Raw genomic sequence first — 21795 nt, 5'->3', positions numbered from 1 at the left:
AACCAGTGACTCAAGTGTGCCTAACGTTTCAATGCATCCAGGGAGATATCACTGAGCCTTATACGGCAGCAGCAAATTAAGCAGAGTAGTAGAAACGAACTTAGCAAAAGGAGATAAATAAGCTTGCGATTCACTCAGGTGCATCAGGGCTAAACAACAAGAGAAGTTCAGAATGTAAAATGGCTCTGAATGGATAAATACCGAGCGGAACAGAACAACTGCCTATAAAGTATTAGGTTTCAATTCTAACATCTACTGATAGCCCGACAGAGTAAATTTTGTCTTCGAACTCTGCTTGGTTTTATTTGATATGGCTCCCCAAGAGGTTGAGAATATAAAGGCCGGATCACTGCTCATTTGTACAGCTGCTTCAGTCTTCTCGCAGCTTCAATAATGTTCTCTCTGTGCCCAAATGCACTGACCCTTACGAAGCCTTCACCACCGGGCCCAAATCCGCTACCAGGAGTAGTAACCACATGTGCCTTCTCAAGAATTTCGGCGAAGACATCCCAAGAATTACGGCCAGGGAAGTGCACCCACACATATGGAGCATTCTTGGCACCGTAGACGTTGAATCCAAGTGATGTAAATGTGTCAACAATAATTTTAGTATTTTCCTTGTAGAAGCCGACAACGTCACTCATGGCCTGCATAGGAACAAAGAGATGAAATGAAGCATTGCCAAAAGAGCCACATGAAGATTTTCAGAAACTCTGAAACGCTACCTTTAGACCCTCTGGAGATAGACAACCTAAACCACCGGCTTGAGAAATGTTTGATGCACCATTGAAGCAAGTGCAGACTATGCGGTTGAAATCTTTAGCAACAGGATGCCCATCTGAGAAAAGGAGCTCCTTAGGAACCACAGTCCAACCCAAACGCACACCAGTGAATCCAGCATATTTGGAGAAAGATGCTGTTTCAATGGCAACCTACACACAAGAAAACACATGACAGGTGTGGATTTAAGTATTTGCAGAAAATCCATAAATTTCCATATGTGGTAGGAAGGGCTTAAATCCCAAAGCCTACCTCCTTTGCTCCAGGAATTTCAAAGATAGATTTTGGGCTGTCATCTGATATGTACATGGCATAAGCAGAATCATAAACTATAATGGATCCATTGTCCTTTGCAAATTTGACTAATTTGGTTAATTGGTCCCGAGATGCAGCAGCACCAGTAGGATTGTTGGGTGAACAAAAGAAGATTATATCTGTTCGTGGAACACTTGACAGATCAGGGAAAAACCCATTTTCAGGACTGCATTTCATGTACTCAATATTTCCATACTTCTGAACATCCTCCTGATATAAACCAGTTTGCCCCATGATAACACTTGAATCAACATAGGCCTATAAAAATGGAACACATGTTGGAATACACATCAGACAAGTGTGAAAGTAATAGTTAGTAATAAGAAGCAGTATGATAGAAATGAAAAAAAAGGAGCACATGACCATAAACATCAGTTTAAGAATGGAATCATGCACTAGGAAGGGTTAACATCAAGTGAAGAATTTTCATACAGGATATGATGGATCTTGAACTGCAATCTTCACATTAGATCCAAAAAGGACCTGAAAATTGGAAGAAATGTAAGGGACATTATAGCATGAATGATAAACTGAAAGGGAGGATAGGATTATTTCAGAACCTGCAGACGAGAAATGTCACATTTTGCACCATCAGAGACGAATATATCTGTTTCTTCAATACCAAGATCCGCATAGTAGGTTGCAGCAATAGCTGCCCTTAGTTTCTGTGCAGAAAATTAATGTATAATTTCAGAATGATGAACATAAACGGCTTATGATAGTGAAGCTATATGAAATGTATGCAATGTCAAGACTAATATATTTGAATGGGGCAGTAAAAGAAAAGTAAGAATCCACTCATCAAGAAAATGTGGCAGATGTTTGATCTTTGTGACAGCTATTAGTGCAAGAAGTTAATAGTTCAAAAAACTAATTCGATGAACCACACCAGCAGATGCCATAAGGTGTTACTGAACCTCATGGATTAGCACAAAGATCTATCCTGCTCCAATTATTCTAGAATATTCTACACAAACTTTAAAATCATATATGAAGCAAAATAGTTATGTACAATCTTGTCAACTGAATGCTGATGTATTGGCAGAAAATGCTAGTAAAGTGATAAGCATACCTTTTCACCCTGTTCAGCTCCATAACCACTATAACCATCAACTGTGGATAAAGCATGTGCTCTCTGCATTTACAAATAGACCCATCAAAGATCAATGTTTATTTGAAAAAAAATAACTATAATACAAAAAATGCAAAAAAAAAAGAAAAAAGAAAAGAAGATGATGATTTCTTAGTTTACTCCTAGGAAGATGCACAGCCTGTCTGACAAAATCATTTACATTGAACCATAAGAACTGTGTGCCATGCAATGCCGAACTTCTTTTTTCAATAAGAAATTTAACTACGATCTTGACAAACTGCAACATAAATCATCTGAAGCTACACAACCGGTGTTTATTATATTAAGAGCAACGATGTACCTTTGCCATGGCATTAGTTATGACGTCTGGAATGGGCTCTGTAGTGTCACCGATCCCAAGGCTTATAATCTTCGCATCAGGAAACTTCAGCAGGTGAGCTGCCCTTCTCCTGGCAATCTGCTCCACAGTTGGCAAAGAACCAATATCAACATGCAATTTCAATAAAACAGCATCAACGAAGACAGGGAGGGAAAGAAGAGAGAGGAAATGGTTGGAACAAAACAAACCTCAGGAAACAGATAGCCAGCTTGCAGCTTGGCCATATTGGCATTTCGTGGTACTTTCGTCTTGAAAGCTTCAAAACGAAAGCTGAATCTTTCAGTAAACTTACTACCACAGTGCTAGTGATAGTATCAGTAACTTTCTGGTTGTTCCTAAACTGCGTGTGATAGCATCAGCGGAGGCAATATCGAGCTCATTGCATTCGATTGCACACCTCCAACGATAACTACTATAGCAAAAACCTACTAAGCGGCAGTGAGCAGTTTGGGAGCAACCATAAATGAGTTGCTAGGAGGGAGAGGGAGAGGGAAAGGGAGAGGACGGTACAAGTTTCGGTGGCCGGAGGGCTGCTGACGCATCGGACGTTGACGGCCGCCGCCCTCCTCGCCGGACGGAGGCGGTCGGGCTTCGATGCCCTGTAAACAATCACGCCCAAACAGAGTGAGAACCACAGCACAACGAATCAATCAACGAAGCGCGAGCGCGCGCGCGCGCGGAGATGACTGGATTACTTGACGGAGGAGAAGGACGACGGCGAGACGAACGACGAGACGGTGGCGGCCGCGGCCCCGGCGGCGGGGGAGGCGGCCATCGCTCTTGGGCAGCGGAGGAAGAGGTGGCGGCGGCGCGGGTCGGATTAGGAAAGGGCTCGCTGGTGGATGCCTCGCTGATGGAGTTGAGAGGCTTTGGAGAGAGACGGCTGGGTGATTCCTGGACTCATGGGCTGGGCCTACTACACGAGCAGCCCACGCGGCAGCACCGCTTTTCCGTGGGCTGATGAGCTGATCCATGTAGCGAGTTGTTGCCTTGGTTGCAAACGTGAACGACATGGCAACGTGTACGTTTACTTACCCGCTCTGTACTTAAATAAATCAATCAAAAATTTTATGTAACAGTCTTAAAATAAATTAATTTAATATGAGATATTGATATATTATTACAGTACTATCCTAAAATAAACCAACCAGAATAGGATGTAATCGTCTCTCAAAATAAATCAACCTAATATGAGATATACCAATTTAAAATAAAATGTAACAGTATCTTAAAATAAACTAACATAGTACTATAAGATATGACACTTTCTTGTAGTAGATCAGTGTTATGAATATAGACAGTCAAAGCACAGCTGTCTGTGTTGTCAACTCATAGACAGTGCAGGATACGGTGCCGCGCGCGCTCGCTCGACCAATGTCTCTCGGAGTCTCGCTGTCTCGGTCTTGGATATGCCAGTGCTCGGTGGAGAAGACGGACACATGAACGACCATCCAAACTCCAGATCACGCGCGTTCGCCGCCATGGACGCGCAGCGAAGCTACACTGGATGGCCGCTCACGTGCCCTGCTTCTCCACCCTGCACAAGTACACCAACATATATATACGTCGATCGCAAGCTCAATGTACTATCGACTAGCAGTAGCTTAGCCAATTTATAGAGGGGGTCAGGGGGAGTTGCATCAGGGGCAGTATGCACGGATGAACTCAGGTGACGGCAGATTTCGTGCTTTTGTGCCTAGAAGCAGGAGGAAAACAAGGGCTAAGTGCCTGTAGGACGCAGGGCTTTTTGGCACAAGTGGCGAGAGTTGTTTTGGCTTCATACATGCAGTCGAGCGCGAGGACGCGCGTGCCCGCGGGGCTAAACGATGGACGGCGTCGTGTTCCTCTCGCCACGCGCCGTGGCGGTTGCGGCGACCCTTGGTGGTTTCCCCCCCTCAATTCCGGTGGATTGGAGATGGCCGAGACAGCTCCCCGGAAAGCAAGGAGGGATTAGCAATCAGCAATACCGCGATCATCTGTGCTGCCTCATGTGAGAATTCATGTGTGCCTTTCAGCTCAGCACACGAGCAAAATTGGTGGCCCGTTTCTTGGGTTTATAAGCTGGGCCGTCCATTAGCATCCGGCTCAACAATGTGCAGGCCCAATTAAGATGAGCCTGTCCCTGCGAAATAGCAAAAGAATTAAGTTCACTTTGTTCAGGGACCGCCTATGCATCACTCGGGTTCACCCAGATTTTTTCTTCCCTTGGATTTACGTCCAACATACTAGAAAATAAAATAACTAATACAAATTTACTTACACGACATTTTTATCAAAATTACAGTGTACTTACATGTCATATCAACTAAATTTACATATGTAATTTTAGTTATATAGGACTGTAATTTTATATTTGAAATAAAATAACTAATGCAAATTTACTTACACAATATTTTAATAAAAAATACAGTGCACTTACATGTCATATCAACTAAATTTACATATGTAATTTTAGTTATATAAGAATGTAATTTTATATTTTAAAGAAAATAATAAGTACATATTTACTTACACATTATTTTTATCAAAATTAAAGTGCACTTACATGTCAAATCAACTAAATTTACAAATGTAATTTTAGTTATATAGGACTGTAATTTTATATTTTAAAGAAAATAATAAGTACATATTTACTTACACAATATTTTTATCAAAATTACAGTGCACTTACATGTTAAATCAACTGAATTTACAAATGTGAATTTAGTTAAATAGGATTGTAATTAATATCAACTGAATTTACATATACAATTTTAGTTAAATAGGACTGTAATTTTATATTTTATTTTAGCTATATAGGATATTTACACGTAGCTAGGATGTAAATTTCTTGTGAATCGTGATCAGCGGCAAACGTGGGACCTACGAGGTCTCATCTCCACCTCACGACAACATCGACGCAGAATCGTGTACTGATCTCGGCGCATAATTGTAGGGGCAAAAATCTGTCAAATATCAACGAAAAAATCACCCGTGTGATGTTTAGCAAAATCGGTTCAACTTTAGGTGGCTTCATTGGTCACTTAGTCTGATTTTCATTCTTTTTTTTCCGGGGAAAGGGAGGTATATTACTCAGCCATAGTGTCAACACCGGCGAGATGTGAGATAAAATTACAATAATTATCCAGCCAGAAAGCCGACAAGGACTCACACCTACCCTTGTAAAAAAAAAAACAAGATACAACTAATCTCCCAACTTCTGAAACCAGGACAATGCAAACCAGAGAGCTAAAATGAACTTATTCCAATACCAAACGCTGAGGACACACCCCGTGTATTTTCGTAAGATTCGTTTCATTTGGAAGCGAATCGTACATACTACTCGCTAATACCTCTCTGCAGCTAATACTACTCGCCAACGGCTCGTTCTACACGCCACACCTATGTACTGCGTCTAGACTGGAATCATTTCTGGACGTCAATGCATTGATCCGTGCCAACTCTCGCGTCCCAGTCGTCGGAGCAGCAGGCACGGCATGGTCTCAGGCAGCCTGCCACCGAGGGAAAATGGTAAAAGGGACAGCGAAAACTCAAGGCCAAGGCAGCGGGTCGGTCGAGTCGCCGCTCGTTTCGCCGGCTCGCCTACGATTCGCTGAACCACAAGCAGAAAGTATGTATCAGAGCAGTATAATAGCAGAGGCTACATTTGAATAAGATAAAAAAGAAAAGAGAATAGCAGTGGGATACAGATTTATAGTCAGCTGCAATACAGACTCTAAGTATGTATGATAGGTAGAACCACATATTAATTGTGTAATATATATTTATAGGTAACTATTGTATTAATTGACTATTAAGCTAACTATAGATAATTTGAAGCTGTCAGTTAACTATACTCTTGAGCTTGCTCTCAGCCAGCATGGCATCATGCCGTGCTAATTAGTCGTCGGATTCGTTAATTGCCCGGGATGGCCGGGGAGACAGCTACAGCTATGGATCGATGGGGGTGGTAAGCGGTCAATCTGTGCGGGCAGAACAAAAGCGGAAGTGTGGAACGACGCGTGAGATTGCAAGTCTAGCTCGGCTCCTCTCCGCTTGGACAAAATCGGCAGACGTTTCTAGCCGGGCAGGTGGTGCTGGTGCCTGCTTGTTTTGTTTAGTCAAGACGGGTGGACGCATGGTGCGCTCGTAGTGCGGTGTGTTCCTCCCTCATATGGGCTTCGCGGACCGAGCAAAAGTCCACTTAGACTCTCTTAATTGTTCACCGAATCTAATTCGTGACCCTTAACTAGAAAACCGGGTAAGACGACTCCTCGAATTAGTGAAACCAGTCAAATTTGACTCCTCCGGCGGTATTGGAGAGTGGTTTTGCTGACGTGGCGCTGATGTGGCGGTGCTAACCCGGTTTTCATGCCACGTGGCGCTTACGTGGCATTAGAGTTAAAACAAATATCTATGGGACTCATCTGTCATTCAACCCAAAATTATTGTGGGACCCACTGGCCCACATTTCATCATTTCTCCATCCTTTCTTTCTCCTCCCTCTCTCTCCCTTCTCTCTTTTTTCTCCCCATTCTCTCTCTCCCTTCCAAATCGGCGGCGGCGGCGGCCTGTCATGCCCAGAAATTCACGAACCAAAATTTCTAAGCTGAATGTGCATTAAACCCTTGTCCAGGACCAGCCAGGATACACAAACGACAATTGTTGACATACAGATCCACGTCTTACAAAAATATAAAAGATTACAAATGCAGCAGAAAAAGATAAAAGCGAGTTAAGCCTGAAGACTTGATTCCTGCAGCGGGGCGATTTCACTCCACAGGCATCCTTGATGGCAGTGACGAAACAAACTTCTTCGAGACATCTTCAACTGAAAAGAACTTCAACTCTGGTGTGAGGGAAAAGAGAGCAAGACTGAGTACTACCCACTGTACTCAGCAAATCATACCGGAAGAGGAGGTATGATGCAGGATATATCCAAGGGAGGCTAAAGGCTCATTTGCATAAAGCTAGCATTTAACAACAGTAGTTGAAAGCAGTAAAACAGGGTAGTAATTAATCAATATTAACCAATCACTGTCCAACGCTACAACACGTTGCAACAGGCCCAACCAACCACCTGAACTACACCAGTTCATTAGCTAACTAGGGTGAGACTAATCACAGTGAATCTGGTCGACCGTCCATAACCGTGGGCACGGCTATTCGAATAGTTTTACTCTGATCAGAGGTGTGCAACTGTACCCACAAGATACAGCCCCACGACACGTTACCGTGCGCTGACATGCCACCACGACATACCGGAAAGAGGCCGTGACAGGACCCTTCGCATAACCCCTTTAACCAATCGCACCACACCTTAGGGTTCGCCCCCGTCCCCAGCAGGCAACGGGCAGCCCCCCTTTCGTGCCACGGTGAATCCGGAAGCCGATCAACCGGACACCCCGGCCGACCCAACTCCATCACGCCCACCCTCGCCTGGGTACATCGGCTAGAAGAAAGCTACACTACAAGCCCAGCCGTTGCCCACGCTGGCTTGTGGTAAGTACGATAAATTCTTTCAGGGCATCCCGCAAACCGGTCCTTAATCGCCATGGGCACGACTAGTAAAACCATGCACCCACAGCCCACCATGTAGTGTATTTTAATTAACTAACACCCTTGCGGTGGCACTAATCCAAAGCTATTGCCAATAATCAAAGTCTATACATTAATGTGATTCCCCCATTGTGTACTAGTTGAACTAAGCATGGCTAAGCATTCCCTAAACCAACATCTAAGCATTTTAATACCCAAGTTATCAATGGCATAAGGTAAACAAGATATGGCTGAGTAGTAGGACCCATCCCACATGATATTGTAAAACAATGCAATATTTAATAGAAATGCGAGACATTTGTAAATTGGGTACAATATGATCAATCGTAATGCATAACTTGCCTTGCTCTCGCACTGATGAGACCATAGCAACGTCTTCGAGGAACCGCGGATCGACGAAACGGCCGAAATCTACGCGACAAACAAAGAACACAAGCAAAACACACTATAAGTCTACTGAAACAGGAAACAAAACCATTTTTAATGGATTCTACGCATTTTTATGAATTTACTGAGACTTGAATGGACTTAATCGGAGCTCGGATGAATTAGATATGAATTTTAGAAGATTAAATGTGTTTTTACTATAAAAGAAAAGGCCTTAATGGATTTTATTGCGCAATAAAGCATCCCAGGGCTGACGTCATCAGGGGTGCGTCGACATGCGGGCCCCACTCGGTAGCGGCTCAAGGGGCCGGTCCATCGTGGACCGGCACCACGCGGGTGGTCCACCGCCGGTCCACGGGACCGACGGCCCAGATCGGCCCCGAGCCGATCGGGCGGTGGCGGGAGAAGCGGCCGCCGGGCGCGGCTCGGCTCCAAAGCCGGCCGGCTAGCCATGGCTAGTGGCGGCAGCATGCGGTCGCCGGCGATGGCAACCGGCGGCGCAGGAGGCGGCGGCGGCGGCCGAAGGCGACGGTGCACGGCCGAAGCGGCGGCTCGGCCCGGCTCGGCGCTAGGAGGGAGAGGAAGGGGAAAAGAGGGGAGGAGTGCCTCACCGCGAGTTGGCCGGCGTGGGGGAAGACGACGGCGAACGGCGACGGCGAGCGACCGGGGAACGGCGACGATGGGCGGACGAGCTCCGAGACCTCCTAGGGAACAAGATGGGAGGGATTAGAGGGAGAGAGGTGGTACACGGCGGGCGGAAACCATGGCCGAAGGTGGCGGTAGTGGTGCTCACCGGCGTGAGGTGGACAGCGATCTCTGGCGACGGATTGCGACGGACGAGGGGTGGACAAGGCGGACCTCGGCCGCGCGAGCCCGACGACGGCGGCGGCGTGGTGCGGCGGCGGCCCTAGCGGCTGCTAGAGGCGGCCGAAACGGTGGAGACGGCGGTGGCGAGTGGGCGCACGGTGCGGGCGCGGTGGAGAGCTCGGGAGCGGCCGATGGAAAAAGAAAAAAGGAGGAGGAGAATGCGGGGATGGTTTATATGGGCTCGGGAGGGGCGGACGAGGCCGGGAGGCGGCCGGATTTCTCGCCGACGTGAGGGAGGTGGGGAGAGAGAGTGGGGAGAGGATTCGAATCGAATCCTGCCCCTTCTCGGGTGCGCGCGAGGGCGGGAAACGGCGGGACGTGGGTGGCGACGTGGGGAGGGGCGTGGGGCGCGGAGTGGGCGCGGGAGGAGCGGGGAAAGCGGCGGTGGCGTGGCGGTTTCGGCGGCGGTTGCCACCGCCGGCTGGAGGTGGAAGAAGGGGCCGACAGGTGGGCCCCACCTGTCGGTGACCCGGAGAGAGGAGGGAGGGATTGGGCCGGCCCAGGAAGGAGGAAGGGCGCGGGAGGAAGTGGGCCGACGGCCCAACAAGAGGAAAAAGAGAGGAAAAAGGAAGAAAAAGAAGAGAAAAGAAAAAAAAAAAGGATTTTCCAGGGATTATTTATTGTGGTTTAATGTTTTTAATTGGTTAAAATTATTTATTGAGCTCTGAAAAATTCCACTAAATCCTGTTAGCATATTTTGACATGTAGAATCCAAGAAAAATTCCACATGCCGATTCTGATTATTAGTTGCATTTATTAATTTAGGGATTCATCTCTAGGTTAATTTAAACAATTTCTTCGGACGATTTATTTAACAAATTTTAAAGCAAGGAGGGGAACTTCAGGGCGTGACACGGCCGGGGGGCCATGGCGGCGGCGAGGTTGGGGTCATCGACGGGGAGAGGCGAGGACGCGGTTAAGCATAAGCCCGGCGCCCTCGATGGTGCATGGAGAGGAAGCCGCTAGTGGCGGCGCCGGCGATGATAGAGTTCCACAGATCCTCCTTCTAGTGCATGAAAACCATGGTGCAGTTGAAGGCGGAGAAGAGGTCGCCCCACACCGCAAAGCTGTCACCCACCCGCCGCGTTCATCCGCACGGCCTGCGCGCCGCCAACGAAGCACTCGCTGTTGGGGGAGTTGTAGGTGCCCTTGAGAAAGTGGAAGAGGGAGCCCCTAACTGCGCCCATCCCGAACGCCCCGCCCACGTCGTCGGCTGCACGGGTCGGACCGGGCGCCGCATTAGAGGGGGTGGAGTGGGAGCGGCGGCGGGCCGGCTTGGAGACGGGGCAGGCGGTGGCACGGTCGTCGCCTGCACGCCGCCGTCACCGCTCTAGCCCTCGTCCGCGCGCCGCCGTCGCCACTCTGGCCCCTGGCCGCCTCCACCGCTGATCTGGAAGGGAAAGAGAGAATGGGGAGAAAAAAAGAGAAGGGAGAGAGAGGGAGGAGGAAGAAATGATGAAGGATGACATGTGGGCCCCACGTGTCAGTGGGTCCCACAATAATTTTGTGTTGAATGACATATGAGTCCCATATATATATTTTTTAACTCTAATGCCACGTAAGCGCCACGTGGCATGAAGACCGGGTTAGCACCACCACATCAGCGCCACGTCAGCAAAACCACCCTCCAATACCGCCGGAGAAGTCAAATTGCACTGGTTTCACTAATTCGGGGAGTCGTCTTACCCGGTTTTCTAGTTAAGGGTCACGAATTAGATCCGGTAAATAATTAAGGGAGTCTAAGTGGACTTTTTCCGAAGCATAATGGTGTAAAGGACTAAAGGTCACTCCCCATTGTGTCGTCCAAATAATGGAACCAAACCATGGGTGGACTGTGCACTAGCCGCGGGCCGGGCAGCTCAGTTCGACGGGTTTGAGAGCAGCGGCGATCAGTACCCTTAGCAAGTACTTCCTTCGTTTCAGATTGTAAGTCATTTTAGCATTTCCCACATTCATATTGATGTTCATGAATCTAGACATATATATCTATCTGGATTCATTAACATCAATATAAATATGAGAAATGTTAGAATGACTTACATTGTGAAATGGATGGAGTAGCAATAGCCACCCGCCCATCCATCTTTCGAGTTGTTGCACAGCCATGTTATATTCACGTGCTAGTGAGTAGGGGTGAATAACTGAATATTGTCACGAAAAGTTTCGATTGACCGACGCTTCGTTTCCATTTTTACCAACCGAGCAACGTGAAAATGGTTGCCGATAGAAACGAGAAGGGAAATGGTAAAAAATATGAAATTGGAATTTTCTTTTCATACCGACTGTTCTCGACTTTTACCACATTCTTATGGCAATAATTGTTTTTTATATTATGGTAATTAATATTTATAGTCTATTTCTTTATTTGATCCATAGTTTAGAGATCTATCAACTTCTCAGCTAAATCTCTAACTTTGGGTAAGGTTAAAAGAGACAAATTATAACTTAACGTAACTTTGAATTTATTTCATCATATTATATAGTGAAAAGTTAAATATACGATTTTACAGTTCAATATTTTTGATATTTATTATTGGCTTCCGATCAATACCGATATGTTTCCGTCTGTATGGTATGTTTCCAGTTTTCCGATATTTCTAATATCGTTTTCGCTTCTGACTTTACCATATTTGATTTTGTTTTTTTATAAAATACGATTATTAAAATGGTTGAGACCTTTTTCAACTATTTTCATCACTATAGTGAACGATCATTGATCAACTGAGTGTGACGACAAAGAAAAAAAAAACAGTTGAAAGAAGGAAGAGAAAAAGACCCGGTCCGTCCCCCATAGAAGGCAAAGCTACTGTTTGATTTCACAACACCAGTAGTAGACTAGTAGTGCTATTGCTTTGTGGTCTTCTTTTTTTTTCATTTTTAATTTTTTAAAAAATATTTACAGAAATATTATATCAACAAAAATATTTACAAAAATAGACCCTTCCGCCCTTCACTTGGGCGGCAAGCTAACGTGGTAGACTACTGGTGTTGCAAGGAGTGAAATGCAATTATTCAGTGCCAAAAAAAGTATTTGGCTAGTTTTTTTTTCATCTGTGGGCGGCAAGGGGCCGAGATAAAAAAAATACTAGCAAAATTGTATTGAAGCTCTGTTGATAACACTTAAAAAATTATTTATTGGTAAAACTTGTTAATAATATTTTAAAAATTGTATTGAAGTTGGTTGTTTTGCAATTTCATATTTTAAGTAAGAGTTTATGTTGTAACTTTTTCGTCGTATTAGTGTACGAAATTGATATTGGTCTATCGTAGTCTTGGTCATAGAAACATTATATACACAGAAACAAGGAGAATTATGTCATGTAAAGAAATAGTAGTAGAATTTAAACATGATACATCTGGTTCCACTGGGGCGCCAGGGTCAATTTTTATAAATTTTTTCACCGATATAATATTTATGTAAATATTAAAAATTTAAAAAATTCCAACTTCTTTGGTCCTTTTTCCGTGCCATGACTTGAGGCTCTGTTGGGTTGGCCTTTGGTCGAAAGGAAGACCAGGGCATGTTTCGTGCACTCTTTCAGTGTACGAGATACAGTAAAGGTATCAACAGTATCATTCTCCCAATCTCCCCTTGTTCGGTTCTGTGATGTCATATAATATGTTTCCTATATATCATTAGAACGAGAAAAACAAGATGATCTACGCGTCAATGTTTGGAGTCATTTCTGCCTGTCCGTACCGTTGATGTAGAACACGCAACAACAACAACAACAAAACAACAGCTGGTTAATTTTAATTTACATCGTGTGACATCGACAAATGGGCCGGTTATCTGAACTCTGATGAAGCGAGGAGGTGTGAACGGTGAACCGGACAGCCACGATCGATATATGAAAAAAAATGGTCGGATCGGATTGTGACGTGGTTGTAACGAAGCGAGCCCGCGTGCCGTGTGCTGCAACCGGCGCGCGCCCGCGCGTCGTTTTCGCTGGCCACGCGATACCCCCGGAGCTCACGCTGTACTACGTGCTTCCATGCTGGTGCAAGCCACTGCCTCAGCAACTACGAGCTCAAGGCAGTGGGCATATATATGGCCATCAAATTGCCTGATCGGCATTTCAACTTTCGGCGGCCCACCGCTCTGCTTGATAATGGCAGCCGCGGTGAGACCCGCTGATTTGCTTTGCTGTTCCCTCGTTATTTTATTACATCTAAATAGTTATAAATTTTTTAAAAGATTAAAAAGATATATTAACATGTGATATATCACTCCACAAACATGTAACTTAGAATTCAATTTATACATGTCTTAACGATAGTTAAGGTATGATTCTTGTAACATGTAGAAGTTGAATTTTAAGTTACATGTTTTTGGAGTATATCACATTATGCACTTCTCAAGTTTTTTTTTAAAAAAAATATTCAAAACTATTTGAGTGACATGCAAACAATAAGTGATATCTATCATAGTAGGGATAAAAAGGGTACGGAAACAATTCCGGATTCCGAGCCTGTTTTCGGAAACAGAATCAGCTAGTCGGAATTTCTCGAAAACGGAATCGAATTCGAAAATATTTTCTCGAAAACGGAATTGAATATGATAATAGCAGTTTCCGTTGGAGCTCGGAAACGATCAGAAACTTTCCGAATAGTTTGTTGGAATTTCCAAAATTACAAAGGCCAATAGAATACAATAGTCCATATTTCTTCTCCAGCCCAACCGAATTCGTGGTACCTACCAGACTACCCTAACCCTAGAGACTTAGAGAGAAGAGAGATATATGTACACTTAGAGGACGAGAGAGACCACGACTCTGCGAGTTGGGTGGCGGAGCGGCGCATCCAGATCTCACGTTGCCGTGTCTCCGCCGGGCTGCCATCTCGTGCCATCCCCACCACCTCTCGCCGTTTTTGCCTCCATGGTGTTTGGCTGTATTTATTTATCAAAAGTATTTATCTCTTAAACACGGATCATTTATTTTATAGATTTTGTTTTGTGATGTACTATTAAGTTTTAATAACTGGGCATGATATAACTGTGTTTTATGATAAATTATTCACTGTTGACACTTAAGGATTTGACTTTACAGTGTAAAGCTTAGTTTAAGGGGTTTTATTTATTCCGATAAATTTTCGTTACTGTATTCGCACCGGTTCATTTTCGCTCCGTTTTTAATTTCGATAATATTTGATTCTGTTTTCGTGTCCGGGGTTTTCGATTCTGAAAAAATAAATATGAAAACGAAAATAATAAAGATGGTTTCTGTCCGTTTCGTTTCCGTATCGTTTTCATCCCTACCCTCGGGGTTTAGAATAGAATAGTTTCCCGTCGCCCGTGCATCACTATATCGCACCTCGGTTTCACCCTCTCGCAGCAAACTTTGGAGTTTCTCATCATCTCATGGCGTCTATCAGGTAGGGACTACAGTCCATTCTTATCAGGTATCGCCATCTCGCGCTTGACGACCTGATCCAATCGTCCTCGGACCGTTCGATCGATGACCCTGGAAAAATCAAGGCCGTTCCGCGACCGATGCTCAAAGCCTCAAAGCCCCAAACCTGATTGCTCTTGTCTAAAATCTACCCCACCCGCCTTCTCTGACTTCCTGACGAGCAGCGTCCTCTTCTCCTCCCAGTCCCAGCTTCCCCTCTGAACACGAAAAAAAGAAGACTCCTTTTGGTCAATAAATCGAAATAACCTCGGAAAACCAGGGAATTTAACCGTGCCCACACCCATCTGTTCCCTTCCAGCATCCACAACCTCTTCAACCGCTTGCCTGCTCTTGTGAGGTAGCTAGGCAAAGATCAAGAGGCAGTAGAGGTGTGGAGGCCTTGGACAGTTGGATTCTTGGAGGGAAAAGAAGGAAGAACTTGCATACCAGTGGAATTCTTCAGGCTGGTCATGGAGATGCAGCTTTGGAGGAGATGGGTCGGCGTGGAGCTCAGGTACGTGCTATACTGCTATACTATGCGCTCTGCAATTTGTTCTATCTTATTCATATCTCCTTTAGTTCTCGAATTCGCTCTCAACCTTTGTATCTCATGGATTGGTTACTCTGTTCTTGTTACGATTTTCTGCATGCTAGCCTTTTCTCCATTTCTACTCTTTTTTTTCTAACGGCAATGTTAATCGTCCCCATTTGTTCTTGCGATTGATCATCAAACCGATCATCGCCTGAACAGAAGCAGCGCTTTCAGTAGTACGCGAGGCCTAGGCACGGCGGTGGTTTGATTTTGCAACCACTGTACTACTGCTACTATCTTTTAGTAGATAAAACCGTCATTTTGATTTGGTAACTGAAATCTGATCGTAACTGTTTCCAAACGAAACCTGTTTGGAACAGCGACCCCGTTAGCACTTAGCAGTGTTAGATTTTTCTTGGCATTCCGTGGAGCCGTGCTGAGTGCTTCCGCTGTTGGGTTCAGCTTTCCTCTTTTCCTTTGACGTTCTTTTCTCGCTACATTTTGTTTGGAGTCCTACACATCGTTGGCTCAGCACCATGTTGATAGTGACGCCCAATGTTTGTTAAACAAAGTACCAGTACTTGTAAATTCAGCCGCCCACCACAGGAGGGAAAAATCCTTGCATATGGTGACATTTGCTACAAGTAACATGGCTGACAACCCAAACCAAGTTGTGTTTAGCTTTTACTAGTTGGTAGTAGTAGTCTTTGTGCTTTCTTCTAGATGGTTCAGACTCTTCAGAGTTTTTTTTTTCTCTTTTTTGGAATCATAACCAAAAGAACATGCCTTGGATGCCTCTTGAATCTTGAATTCTTGATGAGTCGAGTAAACTAGAGGCTCCTATGTTTCCTGTAGCAGTAGCGTATTGTTCAGAACATTACTGCCACTACGCACTGTGATCTGCCCGGTTTCCACGTAGTATGTTTCGCCGTGGTCCTATGCAGAAATAAAATCCAATTTACTGAGGTGCACCCAACACAGTACCACTACCATCTCAGCAATCGAGAATCGTTTTGCATCATATCCGTTTCTAGATTGACCCACAATGATTTCTAGTCATGGTCCTTGCATCCACATTCCACAAAGGTGTTGCAGATGAAACATCTGGTTATCTCACGATCACAGACAAACCGCACAACCCTCTTCAATACATTGGAGCAATCAGTGGGGTCAACTTCTTCTCTTCCAATTACATGGATTACACGCACAAAACCGCGTATGCGCCCATTACGTTAAAAAAAACATGGACCAACGATAAATTTTATTTGAAAATACACCAACGTGTGGTAATATTCAGAAACACCAGAATTTAAACCCTATTAAGTGAAGTCATGCACCTATGGCTTAACTATCTCACCACATAGTTTTGTGCGATCAACTTTTGGTTCCTCTCGATATTTGTCTTAGAGTGAACTTAAAAAACAAAACTCGGTTTGTTTAGCATCCAAGATACAGAACTCCAAATTTTACAATTCACTCTATTATAATTTATTTTAATGAACCCCATATTTTAGAGCAAAATATTTTGCAAGACCAATACAAGCCTAGATGTTACATTTAACAAATATATTTGTGCATAATACTCGGAAAGAATAACATAAGAGTTATCAATAGCTCTGGATGAAATACCTAGACACTATAAACTAATATTTGAAACACCTTACTGGAGAAATGCCTGAATAGAAAACATGTTAAAATAAAGATATATGAATAGACACGCGTATGCAAAACATATTATTAAAGAAACGCAGGAAACTATATGAATGATTATTTGATGGTGTATAGAAAAAACATGGGAATGTTAAGTATTAAATCAACAGTAAATAAAATTTTGAGGGCTAATTCGAAATACAGGATAAAAACACACACATCAATAGAGGAAATGTAGGACTATGATAGGATCAACATGGAAACAAAGGAATTTTATAGGGCTGGTTGTTTGGAACAGAGGGTTGTCTTGAACATATGATTTAGCTTCTATCCTATGCTAGCTAGAGGTTGCGGTGAATTCATGCGTTTTCATGGTAATGCTATAATATCCCTCCATAATTCGTTTGAGCAATTCCTTCTACGTGAACAGTGGCAGATCCAAAGGATCATTAATCCCACAAAAATCATGTGAAAACCCTTCGTTCCAAAGGACCACCAGATGGTTTTAATCCATACAATCTAGGGTCAAGAAAAAGTAAAACATATCTTCCAATCGTGCTTCGTTTCTATCGTACGCATAGTAAAAAAAATAAGTTTAAGGTGGATGTTAATTTTCTTAGAATTCTATTTAAATCATGGTCACAAGAAATATTTCTATGTCTTTCCTATGAGTTTTTAATGGTTGAACTGTACTAGTTCCTATAGGATTCCTGTTCTTACTTTTTTCCCCTCCATTTTTCCAATCAATCAAAGAAGCCCTAAGTAAAAAAGAGAGAATTTGTGCCTTTCTGGTCATAGAATTACTACTCCTTTTAGATAATCAAATTTATTACACCTAGCCATTAAACAAGTAGGTCAACCATGTTTGACCTTGTGGCAGACGTAAGTACGAGTAGTACTCCCTCCACCTCTAAATATTTAACACTATTAATTTTTTAAAATATGTTTGTTGTTCGTCTTATTAAAAACTTTTGTGAAATATGTAAAACTATATGTATATATAAATACTTTAACAATGAATCAAATGATAGAAAAAAATAAAAATTACTTAAATTTTTTAAATAAGACGAACAGTTAAATATATTTTAAAAAAAAGTTAACGACGTAAAATTTTAGAGACGAAGGGAGTATTAATTAATCCTGTTTCAAAAGTCCGTCAAAGCAATGGTCAGTCAGAATAGACGAGCACAGATTTGGTCATTCTGGTTGTGCTGCACTGTGTTGACATTTTTTGCACTCTTCTGACTTCTCTACTGACCCGAAGAAACTGCCACGTATCCAAACTCTTTGCAGTTGCAGGCGCTAGTTCTTAGCGCGCGCAAACCACATGCTGTTCTGAAGTCTCCAAGCGCGCGCTGCTGTCTGGAACAAGAGCCGGGAGCAGATATGGTCCCGGACGGCGGCGAGGGGCATGAGATCGTCGAGGTCGCCGGCGAGCCCGGCGCGCCGTCGTCGACAATGCGGCTGATGGACTTCATACCCATCTACATCCCGACGGTGGAGACGGGCGCGCTGAGCCGGAGCGTGCGCAAGCGGCGGTTCTTGGACTTCCTCCGCGCCCACCCGTCCAGGGACTGGTTCCTCCGGTCAACCTTCGTCGGCCGCCTCCGCCACCGGGGCCAGGGCCAGGCGGCGTCGGGGGATGACGAGGAGGTGGACTCCGGCGGCGGTCGCCGGCGGCCGCGGAGGCGGTTCCGCGTGCCGTTCGTGAGGAAGATCAAGTGGGGGAAGCTGTGGAGCTACGCGGTGAGCTGGTGCAGGAAGCCCGAGAACTTCGCCATGATCATCTGGCTGGCGTTCGTCGCCGCCGGGCTGCTGATGCTGTTCATGCTCATGACCGGCATGCTCGACTCCGCCATCCCCGACGACGAGCAGCGGAAGAAGTGGACGGAGGTGATCAACCAGATCCTCAACGCGCTCTTCACCATCATGTGCCTGTACCAGCACCCCAAGATCTTCCACCACCTCGTGCTGCTCCTCCGGTGGCGCCCCGGCGCCGGCGCCGACCGCGAGGAGATCCGCAAGGTGTACTGCAAGGACGGCGCGCCGCGGCCGCACGACCGCGCGCACATGCTCGTCGTGGTGGTGCTGCTTCACGCCACCTGCTTGGCGCAGTACTTCTGCTGCGCTCTCTTCTGGAGCTACGCGCGCAAGGAACGGCCGGACTGGGCTCTCAACATCGGCTACGGCCTTGGCACCGGCTGCCCCGTCATCGCCGGCCTCTACGCGGCGTACGGCCCGCTGGGACGGAAGCAGCACGAGGATTCCGACGAGGAGTCAGCGGCGGCGCAGGCCGGCGGCGGAAACCGGCCGGCGGAGAACGACCGTGAGGTGGAGATCAAGATATACAACCGGCGCGTGGTGGTGAGCAGCCCGGAGTGGAGCGGCGGGCTGTTCGACTGCTGCGACGACGGGACGGTGTGCGCGCTGTCGGCGACGTGCACGTTCTGCGTGTTCGGGTGGAACATGGAGCGGCTCGGGTTCGGAAACATGTACGTGCACGCCTTCACCTTCATCCTGCTCTGCGTCGCGCCGTTCCTCATCTTCAGCGTGACGGCGCTCAACGTCCACGACGACGACATCCGCGACACCGTCGTCTCCGTGGGCGTGCTCCTGGGCCTCTGCGGCTTCCTCTACGGCGGCTTCTGGCGGACGCAGATGCGGAAGCGGTACAAGCTCCCGGCCTCCGGCTGCGGGTGCGGGTGCGAGTGCGGCGCCGGCGGACAGGGGCACGCGTGCCGCGCGGCGGTGAGCGACTGCGCCAAGTGGCTCTTCTGCTGGAGCTGCGCGCTGGCGCAGGAGGTGCGGACGGCCAACTTCTACGACGTGGAGGACGACCGGTTCGTGTTCCACGGCGCCCGCAACGAGGACGGGCGCGCCGTGCTGGTGCCGCTTCCGCGGGAGGCCTCCACCGCCACGGCGCACTCGCGGAGCATGTCGTGCCCGCCCAAGATCGACGCCGTGGCGGCGCTGAGCGGCGCGAGCCCGCTGGGCGTGCAGATGGCAGCCATCAACATGGAGAGGTCGGCCACGTACAGCGGCGAGCACCACCCCGCCGCCATGCGTCCGCCTGTGCCCCCGCTGATGCAAATGGACCAGGAATAGTGGCAGCGGCAGCAGCACGCGCGCCCTAGCTACACCGTGGCCATGTATACGGTAGTATTAATTCTATGATACGTACGGTAGTATTAATTCTATGATACGTATAAGGTCGTCGTCTACACGTACTGCAGGTTGTATTAGACTATTAGCTGGTTTTTATACATACGGATTCGTTTGTTTGATAGTAAAAGAGGACGGGTAATTTCGCTTGAAATTGAATTAGACACGGGGTGATCGAGGTTAGCAATGACATCCGTGACGGTACGGGAAGCCGGGAAGGATTGTTGTGATAACGGCTACTGGGCCATCACCATGGGCCTTTTAATCACTGTGACATGTCTGGATCTGTGTGGACACAAGGGCCGAATAGGAGTTGAGGCTCAGATTGGACCTATTTCGGCCTGACGCAGGGGCGGAGGTAGAGTATGGAGGGGTTCCAGAAATTTTTTTAAGCTATACTTCACATATTTTTATCATGTGTACACCTCTCTTATTGTAAACTTAGACACCCGCATCAACTTAAACTTGATTTAAAGTAAAGTAAATTAAGTAAGAGGCACCCTCCCTCATTTCGTTCTAGCTTCGCCCCTAGCCTAACGAGGAAAAACCAAAGGCCGAATCGAACCGAAATATCGGTAGTCGGTTCCTCCTTCGGTGGGGTTGGGGGGGTGTCTGAGGAAGGGGTGGACATAAAATCACCGAAAACCTTTTATTTTTCCTATATATCGGTCTTTGGCTTTTCCATCGGTTTCTCTTCTCTAACAACCAAAAAATTCGTACAAACCGATCAATTTCTATGATCCCATTCCCCTACGTGAAAAACACAATGTCCAGGCCTTTGACCAATGGAAAAAAAATCCATTAATACCATCCATCTCTCACTAACCCCTACAGCCCATAGCCTATGCAGCCCATCTGACTACCAACGTGGCCCAATATGTTGCTACGCTACTTGCAGGACTTCAGCCTACGGCATGGTAGAACAAGTACGCACTCCCTCCGTAATACAAAATAACAACCTAATACCGGATGAAATGTATTCTAATACTATAAATTTTGAACATGCCCCCTATCTACTCGTAGTACTAGGATACGTCCCATCCGGTATTAGGTTGTTATATTTTAGGATGGAGGGAGTACATTTTTTCAGCTTACTCAATAAACTGACAAACCGAACCGAGTAAGTTATGTTAATTTGGCTCAGTTTATGTTTTTGTTACAAACAATTCCGCTTGGTTTTGTTGAGAACCGAATTTTTAGAAAACCGAAGAAACCGAAGCCCACCCATAGTCTGAGTTCGCTGATTTTATCATTGATGAATTATACCGAAAGCACATAAACGGCATTTTGGATAATTTTTCAGCCTTTAACGGGACTGATTCCTTAATTCTAAGAGCAGATCCAATGTGAGGCCAATCAAGCATTTGCAAAAAAGAAAAGAAGATCAAACAGAGCACACCGTAAGAGTCGAATGATGTGTGCCAGACTGCCAGTGAAAAATCAACTTCAAAAATGAAGTTGAACACAAGCCAATATAAATATTCTCCATCCGGTTGTGCTGCAGCGGGAGGCAGACGTAGGGGGACCGTTATTTTCTTTACGTGCGTGAATCTCACAAATCGATCACTATGATGCAGAGATTGAGCCGAAATTGTGTTTTGCTTGCATGAATCGAACTCATCGCATGTCTCGCAGCAAAATTAGAGGTGCCCTAAGAGCCTAGTGTTTTTTTTTATTCTCACTTGAATCCAATAATATG

At 45.7% G+C, this 21795-nt stretch overlaps 2 protein-coding genes across 2 annotated transcripts; one reads left to right on the top strand and one right to left on the bottom strand.

Annotated features, from left to right (window-relative positions):
- Positions 1–7: 7 nt before the first annotated feature.
- Positions 8–3422, bottom strand: LOC4332563 (probable LL-diaminopimelate aminotransferase, chloroplastic). Its single transcript, NM_001402141.1, has 10 exons — positions 3263–3422; positions 3078–3166; positions 2756–2823; positions 2529–2645; positions 2168–2230; positions 1656–1760; positions 1528–1578; positions 1033–1353; positions 726–932; positions 8–647 (listed from the first exon to the last, which is right to left on the bottom strand). Exons 1-10 carry the CDS (start codon positions 3340–3342, stop codon positions 354–356), a joined length of 1395 nt encoding a protein of 464 aa, NP_001389070.1. The 5' UTR covers positions 3343–3422; the 3' UTR covers positions 8–353.
- An 11506-nt stretch (positions 3423–14928) lies between these two features.
- On the top strand, positions 14929–20216 carry LOC4332562 (uncharacterized). The gene is made up of 2 exons (XM_015775921.3): positions 14929–15266; positions 18228–20216. Exons 1-2 carry the CDS (start codon positions 15246–15248, stop codon positions 20037–20039), a joined length of 1833 nt encoding a protein of 610 aa, XP_015631407.1. The 5' UTR covers positions 14929–15245; the 3' UTR covers positions 20040–20216.
- Positions 20217–21795: the final 1579 nt, after the last annotated feature.

This window comes from Oryza sativa, chromosome 3 (assembly GCF_034140825.1).
Source record: "Oryza sativa Japonica Group chromosome 3, ASM3414082v1".
In the NCBI taxonomy this organism is placed as follows: Eukaryota; Viridiplantae; Streptophyta; class Magnoliopsida; order Poales; family Poaceae; genus Oryza; species Oryza sativa.
The sequence above is the reverse complement of the archived record's forward strand: the minus strand, read 5'-3'. Positions and strand labels throughout refer to the sequence as shown.